Source organism: Anoplopoma fimbria, chromosome 24 (assembly GCF_027596085.1).
Source record: "Anoplopoma fimbria isolate UVic2021 breed Golden Eagle Sablefish chromosome 24, Afim_UVic_2022, whole genome shotgun sequence".
Classification (NCBI taxonomy): domain Eukaryota; kingdom Metazoa; phylum Chordata; class Actinopteri; order Perciformes; family Anoplopomatidae; genus Anoplopoma; species Anoplopoma fimbria.
In genome coordinates this window covers 9,782,600-9,797,016 of record NC_072472.1, presented here as the reverse complement: position 1 = coordinate 9,797,016, position 14,417 = coordinate 9,782,600, and the positions used below count along the sequence as shown (strand labels likewise).

Genomic DNA, 14,417 nt, shown 5'->3' with positions numbered 1-14,417 from the left:
ACCAAATATGATTTGATTTTCCTATCCTTCCAGCAGACTTTTGAATTACATATTTCCTGTTTTTTTTGCCACACAGATGATGCTGTGTTGTTCGATGATTCTGATGCAATAGGCTCTGTCAGGCCCTGCGATGAATACCACATACAACTGTCAACAGTGATGATTAATTATCAGTCACTCTAGCCATGCAACAAATTGGTAAATGTATTTCCCTTCTGGGGTCTCGGAGACCATCCTGAATTTGAATAGTCTCAAACAGAAAAAAAAAGATTGTTGGATCCAATCAGAAGAGTGAAGGATTCAGGGCAAAAGATAACAAGCAAAAAGAGGATTTAAAGAGATAAAGGTGGTTAAGACTTCTGGCAAGAAAAACATGAAACTTGTAAGTGGAAATTGGTGAAGTTGTGTCAGTCAAATTGGGAACTGTTGTTTTGCCCTTAAGGACTTTACCCTAAACATGTACGGCTCTATTATAGAGGCCACATGAAGGCGTCAATGTGTCTTAAATGTATAATAGTGAGATACCTGAATTTTTTTTTTGCTGTGACCTAAACAAACAGTGAGGTTTTGGTCATATTAGCTTTCTAACTGTCCAGCAGGCAACTTTAGCAAAGCATTGTTAGGGTTAATGGCAGATGACTGGCAACCACTAATGCTGATGTTATCCCCTTTTTTAGCACATCAAATGTGTCAAAAGTATGTGGACAGATGCGCATTACATCCGTGTTTTGGTTGTTGCACATTTCTTAACAAACTAATTGGCATTAACTCCAAACAGCCTCCACTCCTCTGGGAGGGCTTTCAACAAGATTTTGGAATCTGGCTGCAGGGATTAGCTTTCTTTCAGCCAGAAAAGCATTAGTGAGTTTGGCCACCGATGTTGGGATAAGGCATGGCTCGCAGCTGATGTTCCAATTAATCCTAAAATGAGTTCAGTGAGGTAAAGGTCAGGCCAACATTTTTATTTTTAAGGACCTCTCTTTGCTCAAAGGGGCATAGTCAGTTTGGATTAAAAACAGCTAGTCCTAATATTCCCTTAAATCTCAATGTTGTCAAAAACATTTTCAAGGTTTTAGGATATTCAATATGGCCAATACAATGCCAACAAATAAGAAAGACAGACTCGTTGGCATAGTTAAAATAAGAAGAGGCACACACACAAAGAGGCAGAAAAAAGACTAAAACGTAGAATGAGACAGGCGAAGATGAAGGTAAATAAACAATCATGGAGATGGACAAGCAGGAATATGAATAAGAAGCGAGACGGGAGCCGTGACGGAGCAGTGAGGCATGTAAAGGCAACTGGTGCCGCCACGCTGCTCCTTGCCCCCGCGGCGCACCGAGCAAAATAAAGCTGGCAAGAGGGAGGGCGGGAACGGAGACGAGAGAGAGAAAAGCCGGGTAAGATTGACGAGAGCAAAATGAGAAGACATGAAAGGAGAAGAAGGGAGAGACGAGTAGACAAGTAAAGGGAAGGAAGAGGGAGGATGGAGAGAAGGGAAAGACGAGCTCGCCAAAAACGTGACAGGCAGATAAACAAGAGACTGTCAGTGACTACATTTAATCCACTGGGTGACTGCAGCATTTAACAAACTCCCTGCACGGTTTGGTGTGTGTGTGTGTGTGTGTATGCTAAGCCTGCGTTCATGTGTGTGTGCCTCTGTGATTGTGCCTGGTTACCTGATCTTCTGTGCACCTCTGTGTGAGTGCATGTTGGCTTTTGTGTGCCCGTGTGTGTTGAGATAAAGGCCCGACACATCTGCCACTGTGCCCTTAGCCTTTGAGAGTGTGCCCTCTAACAAGATGAACATTTGTCAACAAAGCCAGGAAGCAGTTGTTTACCAGTAAGCAAGGATAGCCTGCAGAGGCGGCCCACAGACACACTGCCAGATATCGCATAAGCAAAGTGTGTGTGTGGGTGTGTGTGTGTGTGTGTGTGTGCGTGTGTAAGTGTAGTGTGTGTGTCAGTAGCCCCCACCACCACTTGATTTGGCTTCTTAGTGCTACTTCTGGGGGTTATGATAGCCAAGAGCCATCTAGTCGTTGTAGCGGCTTCATTCAAGCCATTAATGCAGAGTTCATTTAACCTGGAGCTGTTTTTTTCTTTTTCTTGTGGCCATGTGATCTTTTGACTTTGGTGTAATATGTGGCTGGCAGTGGTTTTCCCTAAAGTGGTGGTGACTGCATGGCCTAGTGGTTTCTAACAAGTGGTCCTGGCCCCCATCGCAGTCATCACAAGAACATCTTGGAATAAGATGAATAACAAGTATTATTTTGGGGATGTGAAGAATTTACAGATAACACTATAACGTCATAAACACAACTCTTCTTACATGATAAACTACAAATTATCCTTTTGTTTTCCCCACCCAGCAGCCTGGAATCGCTCCATAAGCCTTTAGAAGCCTGGATGTTTGCAACATAACTGATTTTACGTGCCAAACATCTGGACGCTTGGGTACTGAAATCATGCCGCAAATTCAGTAATAAAAACAAAAGGCTTAGATGTCTTTCTCGTTGAACTGAGAAAATGTTTCTTATGAATGTGAACAGTGTCCACCGCATCAATACCCCAAAATACAAACCACAATGGAAGTTACATGTAGTGTCTAGATACAGTATTCAAATAACAATGAAACCCACACCTACTCATGGCCAAAGACTACTTGTTTCTGTAAAACAAGTCTTACTAGAGATGTGTCACAAATTATTTTCCATATTGGGATCCTTTTAAGGTAAAATCAACCCTATTTTTTAAACCACTGTAACTATGAGAGAAACTATTACTCCATGTTATTAGTGAATTTCATGATAGCTGCCTTGATCTCAGTACTGTTGGCAGCTTCTCCAGTTTTATTTGCAGCTACTGTATCTCAGTTATGTAACAAGACTCTGTTTAATGTGTGGTAACTACATATATGACTAAAATTGGGTCGTATTTATAAAGCCATGGCATTTCAAAGAGCTTGTGTTGGCAAAAGGACATATTTACAGAAGATTAAACAAAGAGCTGCAACTATCTTGGGAAGCCAAAGGGGTTTAGTTTATTACAGCACCTCAAATGTCAGATAAATTATAAAAAAGCAGAATTAATTAATTATGGGTTATGCAAGTTAAAGAGTTTTGTTTGCTACTGATTCAAAGGTTATTCCCAAGGAAATGATTGTCTTATAACATCCAAGTAGTGCGTAGGTACTAAGAATGAAGCACATATACAGTGTCAGACTGTCTATTAAATGGCAGCAATCAAATTTGTGATAGATTATATCAGAGAATATGGATTATTTAGTTGCAATCATAACATTTTACGGAAGCTAATTTAAAAGTCAAGATCTCTTCCTCGCTACGGCTCTTGCCAGATTCGTACCAGCCAGTGAGCAAAGATGGAGAAACGTAATGAATCAGAAAAGCCAGAAGGAAATGCAAGAAGTTGAAAGGATGGGATGGATGAAAGCAGACAGGAGGTGGAGTAGAAAATTGCACCAAGATGAGAAATGGCAAGCGTTGACAAATCATTGCTCTGACTATTGCCGTGTGTCAGATGGGAGTGAAATTATCAAAATCTAGTTAAATCTTATGAAATATAAACTAGCCTGCAAGAGAGTACAGACTGCTGCAACATGCTGTAAGAGAATTGAACACACTGTGATCAGAACATGAAGTAGCCCTTCATTCAATTACCAGGAGTGATCTGTAATTGGATTTTGTTCCACGAGTCTCAGACTGTGTGTTTGTGGTTGCATGGAAATTAAGCATTTGCTACTTTTAAAAAAAAGTTAAAAAAAAAAAAAAAAAAGTGACACAATTTCAAGAACTATTGATCAAAGAAAACAGGTGGAAGCAGATTTGATCACCCTGTCTCTAGCAGTCACCACACTGAAGTGTTCAGTTCACCCACATCACTCAAGAACAAGTGGATGTCCTGTGCTAGAAAACGCCCATCCATCCACTCCTGTAACCAGACGTGTCTCTCTCTCTCACACACACACACACACACACACACACACACACACACACACACACACACACACACACACACACACACACACACACACACACACACACACACACACAACCAGCAAAACAAGTGCGCCTTCTAGCGGTGACTCCAACTTTTCTTTCTTAGTGTGTGTGTGTGTGTGTGTGTGTGTGTGTGTGTGTGTGTGTGTGTGTGTGTGTGTGTGTGTGTGTGTGTGTGTGTGTGTGTGTGTGTGTGCGCGCACGTGAATGGGTGACCTGCTGTGATTTAAAAAAAAAAAAAAAAAAAAAAAAAAGCAAAGGTGTCACTTACGGTAGAAGACGTATTCTGTGTAGCTGGACCAGATCTTGTCCTCCGTGTGCTGGTTGACAAACGAGGCTGTGACTGAAGAGTTGCAGGCCACCATTTGGAACCCACACTCCGACAGCATGTCAAAAGACCTCTCCAGGTGCTTGAACTTGAGGTAAAACCGGGAGGTGTACCGATCCGGTGTCCTGTCCGGGTCCCTGCTCTCATTCAGGGTCTCCCCGAAAACTTCTTTGGCGAGGGCCACCCGACCGCAGATCAGTATCCGAGGCACCCTCCTGAACTTGGCGTCGGTCTGAGTCTCTCGGCCCATGGTGCACGACCCCCGGTACCCCACCGTGATGAAGCCACTCTTTCTGTCCGCAGGGACAAGAGAGGAGGGCGGACACTGCCGGTGGTCGCTGCCCTGGGACCCATCCTCATAGTCGCTGTGGAAGTAGTCATCCGGGCTGTGCTTCACATCATCAGGGGTCAGGAGCTTCACCAAGTCGGGCAACTGGAAGTACTCCGCCTCTTTCCTGAGCCTCCCTTTCTCCGGGAAGTGGTCCGGGAGGACGACCTGCCTGTCCCGGAGGTAGTCCAACACATACCGGAATAAAAAGCCGTCTCTGTCGATGAAATAACGGCCTTTGGGGTCTCTCGCCAAGTCATTAGATGCGTCTTTCTTGGAGGAGAACAGCTTACCGAGCAATGAATTGGGGGTACCCACCAAAGTTGAGTGGCGCGTGTAATAAACCTGACCCCCGACGTTTAATTCAACAACATCTGGGAAACTGTTCTGCACCGATGCTTGCTCTTTTGGCTCTTTGGTGATAGTCCTACAGTTCCCAGTCAGCGCCATCGTTTCCGTCATGGATAGATATTTAAAAAAAAAACAGGCTACACACCTATTACAGCAAGTAAAAAAAAAAAAAAAAACCAAACACGATGGATCAAGGGTGTTAAAAGTTCCTAAGCTGTGTCCTCGGTTATTTTGTGCTGATTCAGGGCCTCCAACTTCATCCTACAACAATCTGAATATGCATTCTTCATGTCGATCCATGGCCATTATCATCGAAAATGGGGGTGGGGGGGGGGGGGGGGGTGGGGGGTGAAAGATGGCAGTCCGGGGCGTCCCCCTGTGAATGGGATGTTAAATCAAAAGAAGGATGAGGTGGATGACTGGGAGGAGGGAAAGAATCAGCCGCTGCGAGAGAGGAGACGTGTACCCGGGCGCATCGAAGTCTTGCATCAGTGGTGGTAAATGTAAGAGCGTTTAAAGAGTGTGTGTGTGTGTGTGTGTGTGTGTGTGTGTGTGTGTGTGTGTGTGTGTGTGTGTGTGTGTGTGTGTGTGGGGGGGGGGGGGAGGGAGGGGTGGGACGATCTGTGGAGGCTGTAAAAGCCTATAGCACCGAATGGAGAAAAAAAAAAAGTCCTGCTTGCCTTTGTGAAGTATTATCCAACAAATAGAAAATCCTTCTGCACACACACACACACACACACACACACACACACACACACACACACACACACACACACACACACAGCCGGCGAATTACGCAGCAGAACTGGGCAAACGAGAAAAAAGAAAAAAAAAAAGTCCCAACAACTCAGGTCATAGTCCAAAACTGGAGAAGGTGCCGATGTGGTGTCACTTTCTCTTCAACTTCCCCTTGAACACCCAGATGAGCTGTGCAGACCAGCTGGAGGAGGCAGAATCTGTCGCTCAGTGGCAGAAAACTTCGCAGAGATTGCACACGCAACAACCGGGAGTCCTGTAATGGTTTTGTCGGTAGCCTGTCACTAAGAATATGTCGCCTGATCCGGACAGCATTAAATGAAGTCCCCCTTCCTCGAGGAAAACGTATCGCAATTGTTGTCTTCAAGAGAAGAAATAAATGTTTTTATTTCTGGTTGTTTTCTTTTTTTCCACAGCAGCAGAGAGGACCGACCCGCTGCTGCTGCTGGCTTTTTTACCCGGAGCTGTCCTTGGTGCTGAAACGAGCATCCAAACCCCCCACTCTCATCACCCTCCCTCCCATACTACCCTCCCCTCCCCTACAGAGCTGGGTGGTGTCTTCACGGCTGCTCCCCCTCTTACACACACACACACACACACACACACACACACACACACACACACACACACACACACACACACACACACACACACACACACACACACACACACACACACACACACACACACACACATGCACACACACACACACACACACACACACACACACACACACACACACACACACACACACACACACACACACACACACACACACACACACACACACACACACATGCACAGGCTTCTAAAGGCTTATGGAGCGATTCCAGGCTGCTGGGTGGGAGAAACAAAAGTCTCTAAATCATTGCCAACAAGCATTGAACAGAAATCAGTTCTATTGTTGGAAAAAGCCCTTACTCACATGCATCACACACAGGTATACCCATTTAGATGGTGTTTCATTTGGCCACCTGCTATCTAAATGTGTAGATTGCTCCTGCTTAAAAATAAAGTTGTAGGCTTTAACAGCAATGTGTGTGCATAGTCGTTGGAAGAGCTGCATCAATCACTGTGGCAACTAAGCTAAACGCTCACAGCGCTGTAATTTGACCCACAGTTTGAATCTATTTGCATGAGATTTAGTCTGAATACCTAAATACACGAGATATTTTGGTTTCCACGGGTAAAAAACTATTTACATCGTACCCAGTTTTCCATTTTGATTGCAAATGTATTTGTAGTTTAAATTTTGAAGCCCTTTTACACTTTAAAAAACGAAAATACTATCTTATAGCCCCAGATAAATGGCTTTAACTGGCAGTGAGCCGTAACATTATGTGACGATTTTGTCTTGGCTTTGTAAGGTGAGCAACAGCGCCTCCCTCTGTTTCTGTTGCAACAAATTCAGACTTCTTCTTTCAGCACCAAGGACAGATCCTCACACAGAAATGTGATATAATTAGTGCATGATATCTTTGTCTTTTTACCTAATATTCTTTAAAGGAACACTTTTTCAAATTCATTACAAAAATGTGACTACGATTGATCTTTTCCTGCCACATCATGTTTCACACCCACACAACGAATAAAGTATCAATGAAAACACACAACGAGGACATGAGACAAAAGAGACCATATATTGATTTAACAGGTACAGGATACTGCACATTAGATTTTTACATAATTCAATCAAAAACAAGACGATGCGCTCAGTAATATGTAATCTGTGGTCTCACAAACATAAACCATCTGCTCCAGCTGCAGGGCAAAATCAGGGCTAGTGTTAAATTAAAATCATTATGGAAAAGTATTACATTTACAAAGTCTTCTGCCTGTTTGATGCTTTTATTTTCCTTTGGCTGTCATCTGTCCACTTCAACCAACCTTTCCTTTAGCAAAACTGCATTTTTAAGCATTCACTAGATGTGTTCTGCCTTTGAGGACATGATGCCACTTCTTCTCTCTTCACATTTTTAATTTAGATTTTAGTCTGTTTAGCCTTCTGTGCACTGTAGTTGACAGAAGCAGAGCCACTTAGGCAGTCACTTGCATCTTAAAGGTGCATGACTTTGTTATTCTTGCTCAGAGACACTTCAGCAATGTTGGGAATCACTTGTACAACTCCTTAAAAAACAGTTTTTACAATGTTTTTGATCGCATTTCTCCTAGAAAAAAACAGTAAATTTAAAATCCAAACATGCCTCCCAGAATCTCTGACTTTTCAATTTGAAGTTGATGAGTTTGTTAGTTTATTTAACAGGGGCCATGCACAACGCCAGCATTAGCTATATAGCTAATTTGCATTTGCAGTCCCTTGGCAACACTCTGGGATTGACACTTTGATTCTAAATGCAATGATAAATAGTAAATTGGGGAACTACTGATGCTCGTATCTGCAATATGGTGTCATGCAGTGTTTCAAAGGAATGTGGAAAGACAGGAAAAACATTTTAAAAAATTTAAACTTGTGTTTATTCAGAAGTTTCAGCTCAGTATGACACCTACCACCACAAATAAGTCCATCATTTAGAACAATATATGGCATATTTGTTATAGAATTAGTGGTATAAAGATGGTCGAGTTTCTGTCAGCCAGTATGATCATATTGATAGTATTTCTTGGCTTGAATGTCAGTACAATTTAAAACATTTAACCTTTGAGCTCCAAAATCAATCCCTGACTATGAAGAGAGAAAGAAAGAGAGACAGAGAGAGAGCATTTACCGAGAAGCACAAGGTTATTTATTGTCATTGTACAACAGGGTTGTGCAAGGAAATGCATTTTCAGTCCCACTTATATTGTATGTGGAGGGTGGATTACTTGCCTCTTTGTGCAACCAGTGATGGTCAAGGCTGGCTGCAGTGTCGTTTTTGATGTGCGGGAGAACTAGTTTCTCAAAGCACCTCATCATTACGGGGGCTGTCACGGGGGGTAGTTATTAACACTGACAGTGGCCAGTCCTCTGGAGGCAGGGAAGACAAGTGACTCTTTGTTGAGGGGATTAAAGTGAGCACAAAAGGTTTGCAGCTCACTTGGTATCTTCATCATAAATACATGTAGCCACAACACTGCTACCTGCTGTTCTGCTATTTAAAGCCCAGATAACAGACCACCTGTAAGGACTTTGAACTGTTTGGACAGAAACATCTCATTCTTATTGCAATTTCTCAGTCCCCACAGAGCTCTTAGTTTAATAGCAGCAAAGCTTAAAAAAAAGAAAAAGCTACACAGCCAGCAGGGCCATCACCAAACCTCCATGTTTTTTGTTTTCTGCTTGTATATCAACATGGACTCATAGTAAATGGTTATTTGTAAAGACATTTTAGAAAATCCGAATTCCGAATTTTCAGTCAGTGAATAAAATCCTAAAGAGATAAAAGGACATATTTACCTAAAAGTTTATTTTAGTTTCTTGGTGTCTTATATGTTTGAAAACTATTTAAGTTCCATATTAGCAGATAAAAATATATGATGCAATATTAAGCCCAACAAGCACAGCGGCAACATCAATAATGTATCCTTTTTCCAAGAGAGAGATGCGATATCACAGAGATTTTTACTCTTACTTCCACTTCTTACACTCCTCGACACAGCTCAAACCACAGCACAGTCATTTTCTTCCCGAGCGGTGGAGAGAAAAACTATTAAAGGGAATTTTCAGGCTGGTCACAGATGGTTGAAATAAACAGAATACTACTTCCACTTCCATCTCTCATCACAGCCACACTGAATTATGCCAGGCCTTAGATGGGAAATCTGCTAGTACAGCAGGCAGACATTCAATGCAGAAATTCAGTTGACTCAGAGAGTATTCACTAATGATTTTCTAAGTAAGCCTTAGCTATCCCTCAAACTTGGATGTTTGTTATTTTTCATGATTTTCAAAAGTTTCAACAGGCTTTATTTCTGAGTATGCAGGGGAAAATAATCTTTGGAAAAATGAGAGAAACCACCAAACCAGTCAGAGGAAAGGAAGGTTAAGGCTGAATACGGTGTTTGTCAGCTGGAATATGGTATTCAGGGGAAGTGATTATAGATGTCATGGAAACGTCAAAGGATGATGCTCATTCATCTCATCAGTGCACGTGTGTGTGTGTGTGTGTGTGTGCGTGTGTGCGTACATGGTTCGCATGAGAGAGAAAAACATCAACACACGCAGACACACAAACAACATCAACACACACTTCCACAGTCTCCCACAAACACACACACACACAGAGCAAGGGCTAATTGTTAATTGTTTTCTGCTATATTCTTGATTTAATGAATTGTACCTTTCTCTATAGTCTCATTATTACTTCACGCTTTGGCAATATTGGCCTTGTGCCAATAGAGCATATAAAATAGAATTTAAAAAAAGTACCATGGCATCAAGCCTAGCAGTCGTCCGTTATATCTGTATGCTGTTTATTTCAGCTCTAGTGTCCGTATTTGACTGAAAGACACAAACCGATCACATACACTTTTGCTGTAGTACAGTGTGTATTGCAGTGAACCCATTAACTATCCCACCTGTTCTGTATTGTTTCACCTATTTAAAATAAACCAAAATGATATTTTGTACAAAATTGGCCAATTTGCAAACCCAAACATTTGAAAACAACAGCATGCTACAAAATATGTCACATATTTAATAAATTTAATCATTTATTTATTTATTCAGTTTTTGTGTGAGACAAAAATACCCTGCTGATGCTCAGTCCCCATGAGACCATCTTACCAGGCTGATGACTGGACCGAACCCTTACTGTACTACTAAGCAGGTAGACTCCAAGACCTCCAGCTACTAATGCGATGAGTCATCAATTTCAAATATGTCTTCAAAGACTGCTCGGCAAGGTTTTTAGCTTATTATAGAAGTCTGCCGATGAACTCATAATCATTAAGAAACTTCCTGTCTCTGCAGAATTGATCTTCAAACATAAACTCCATGAAGTCCTTTTGGGAATCAATCGCAAGTCCCAATGCCCCAGATTTGGTATCAAAACAAGATATTTTTAGCTGATTCAAGCAACAGCAAGCTTCTTACCCCTTTGACTCAGATGTGCTACAGGAATCGGTTGAACTGAGGAAGTAGATTTAGTTGCTACACTTCATCACATCTCAAATGGTGGCATCAAATATAATGATCTACAAATGGTTTCTTGTAGAAAGTTTTTTCCTCTGTCTCAAAACACGGACTAAACGCCAGCAAACTGACAAACTGAGGGCATATTTTTTGTGATGTTACAATGTGATATTCTCTGGGGTGCTGAGCATTAAAATTACAATATCTCTGGATTTCTGCACAATTCAGCAGGTCAAAATATGATTATTCTTCTTGCTTTGTGCGGCTTAGCTACCCCTCAATCCCCTCCTCATTCACTCTCTGCACAGGCCAAGGCAGCTTTTCCTTCTAAAATAGGTCCACTGCTCTCCCTGGAGACAAGGCTATTTAACAGATAGCCCACTCAACATTAAGAGCTTTGGCAGCCAGAGCAGAAAAGAGTGGTGAGGGACGGACATGCGACTCCTCGAGCCAGGATAAGTATAAGCCTGTAAGACACCACAGAGAGCTGGGAGTTGAACGTCTCAGCTTGTCTTCTGGCCAGCAACACAGCAGCAGAGCTGTCATCCCACTCACTAACACTGACTCTTCAGGTGTCGGGGTGTGTGTGTGTGTGTGTTGTTCTGTGTACTGGTAAAGGTATCACGAAAGAAAGAGGGTTTATCCTTGGAGCCTAGTCTACACAGGGAAAGCAGGGGAATGTTGATCCAAAGCTATTTCAGATGCAGCCAGCTGAGCTAGAGGTTACTCTTGTGCTTAAATGTTACTTCTAGCATGTTGAGTTGACAGCAGAGGCGACTCTAGATGATGATGCTAAATTAAGCTCAGGCCATTTCTCTAATGCTTTTGATTGGTTATGGGCTCAGACCCAATTTCAATTTAAACCAAATGGATTTTTGGTGTTTACATATTTGCTGGGAGGACAGTAGTACCAAATGTCCTTCCAGGAATGTCCGGTTAAATATAAACATGTGTTTGTATACGTGTTGCTTGACTTGAAAGTGCTACTTGGTTATTCTTTTTTTGTCTCTACTTCTCTGTTTTGTATTTGCTAGTGAGGGGTGGACATATTTACTTTATGCTGGTGGCATTTCTCGACCATGAATGACCTCTCTATTAACTACCAATCATCGATCCAAATCTGTTGTCACATGCGCTGCAGCTTTTCTCGTCAAGAAATCGAGATTTGTCAAAACGCTGATCCAAGAAATTTGTCATGCATGCAAAGCTTTTCCCTCATAGCCTTTAAGTCATTCGCTTATTAGAACAAGTGTACGTTTTTTCCTTCAGTTCTCAGCGAGGATGATGCTATATAGTGGACTTGTTTACTGATTGACAAGCTAACTACAAGCTACCCAATAAGCCACAGACAATTTATCCACCAACCAAATATCTAAGCCTTTTGTCTTGTCAAGGGTAGCAGATGTCTGGAGCCTTAAGTCTTGGTTATATTCCCAGCATGCACTGGGTTAAAGGCTGAGTAACTTCAGGTCGTCACTGTGTCACAGCCACAACTGATGAAGCCGAGGAGAATGGCCAAGTCCCTTTACTTCATGCTTTTTATTTTTCAGGCACATAGTTGTGATATCAGTCACAATGAGGGAGAAACAAGTAAAATCATTATCTTCTTTACAAATCATTTCATGACAGCCAGCAATTAACTTTCTGGGGCTATTAAATATATAATATACATGACAGGAATGTGATTGTGTGAAATGATTGCTAGGCCAATGGCTCATTGATTTTAAGGCAACAATCAGTTGTTTGGATTATACAGATTTACACTTCATTCTTTAGCTTGCAATTTAAGTGACAAGATAATGGTGGGTTTTTGTAATAAAAAATAACTTAACTATATACAAAATAAGTCTTTATTTCCACATGGAGACAAACACTAATGTTGCTGAAAAGTGATAATAGCAGCCAGAGCTTAAGTTCCTCTCCACTTTTGTTCCAGGGAAAATAGCTCATTTGCACATTGAGATAATCAAACTTGTACGCAGTGTTAAAACCAGGAGGTTTTTGTGTGTATCTTACAGCACAGTAGCTGGCGTTTCATTCAATTTGCACCATGTGGGACTCAGAAAGCAGTTGGCCTGGATCAAGTTGTGGGTGTAGTGAAAGGATGGGAGGGGGCAGAGGATCTGACAGCTCCACAGTGAAGGGAAAAAAAAAAATTCTCTGTTCGCTTGTTAAAAAAAAGACATCCATTAAGTCAGAGTGTGTAAGTGTATACTGACTCATATCTGGATTGCATCAGACGCAGATGAGCCGTGATGAGCATGTGCAGAGTAACCATTCAGTCTGATTCATGTCAGATCACATCACTGGACAATAAACTCTTACCAAAAGGTGAAATTTAATTTGCAGCATTTTGGGATTTTGGGAGGAACGTATCACATAACCTAATTAAAGTAAAAAACAGTGTACATGCTTTAATTTGAATGTAGAGCTTCAGGATGCATTTAACAGCATGCAAACACATTAATATTGAACTTGCTGCGCTAATTACAAATAAAGTTTCCCTTGTTATTTAAATGTGTTATGTTTTGTTGGCATAATTTTTTCAGTAGACCCCCATATCAGCTGGAAGGATGACACAGTTTGTGTTGTTGCAATGTGGTGGTGATGATAGCCCATAAAAACTGTAATGTGACTTGCTGCCACTGTCTGTCATTCAGTCTTGATTTGGGGATGAAAGCTAGCTTTGGATTTGAGAGGCACAGACTGGTCTCTGTTTATACTTAAACGTTTAAAAATCAGCCTGTAATACATCTCCAAGGTTTCAAATATTTGTTTAATTAGTTCATATTAGCAATCTACCTTCAAAATCAACATTTTGACACAAAAAACAAAAAAAAAAAAAACTTGAAAACAGATGAACAGATAACCTCCCATCGACAGACTTTTACCTGTTTGAAGAATAATTCAACCTTGAAATCTAAAGATTAAGATTAAGAAATGTAAGAGGGGATTTGTTTTCCCAATAAGAGATTCAATCCATGTCCATATCATTGTCTCCATCTCTGAGGCCACTCCTTGGCAGTGCACAGCGCAGCGGAGTTCTCCAAGCCTAAAGGGATGTTGACCCTGTTGATTTGGCAAACCATGCATATGAGAATGTTGCTAAGCACCTGCTCTCACTCCGCCAGCATAGAGGCCATGTGGGAACACTGTGGAGAGGTAGATAGCTGTGCTAGTTAACTGCCATAGTCAGCTCTCCTGTGGTGTGTGTTTCTGCCTCTGTGAGCGAAATGTTAGTGTGTGTGTGTGTGTGTGTGTGTGTGTGTGTGTGTGTGTGTGTGTGTGTGTGTGTGTGTGTGTGTGTGTGTGTGTGTGTGTGTGTGTGTGTGTGTGTGTGTGTGTGTGACATTGCACAACATCCCCCCCCCCTCCATCTCTCTCTCTCTCTCTCTCTCTCTCTCTCTCTCTCTCTCTCTCTCTCTCTCTCTCTCTCTCTCTCTCTCTCTCTCTCTCTCTCTCTCTCTCTCTCTCTCTCTCTCTCTCTCTCTCTCTCTCCCCTCTCTCTCTCTCTCTCTCTCTCTCTCTCTCTCTCTCTCTCTCTCTCTCTATCTCTCTCCCTC

At 41.9% G+C, this 14,417-nt stretch overlaps 1 protein-coding gene across 2 annotated transcripts in view; it reads right to left on the bottom strand.

Moving 5' to 3' along the window:
* Window positions 1-5,138, bottom strand: part of kctd16b (potassium channel tetramerization domain containing 16b) — a 64,045-nt gene extending 58,907 nt beyond the window's left edge. Inside the window, exon 1 of one of the 2 annotated variants that reach the window (XM_054626499.1) lies at window positions 4,292-5,138. In XM_054626499.1, the coding sequence (XP_054482474.1) occupies window positions 4,292-5,138 (847 nt within the window). The remainder of the gene's footprint in view (window positions 1-4,291) is intronic. The other variant, XM_054626500.1, reaches the window with a different exon arrangement.
* Between the last annotated feature and the right edge of the window lie 9,279 nt (window positions 5,139-14,417).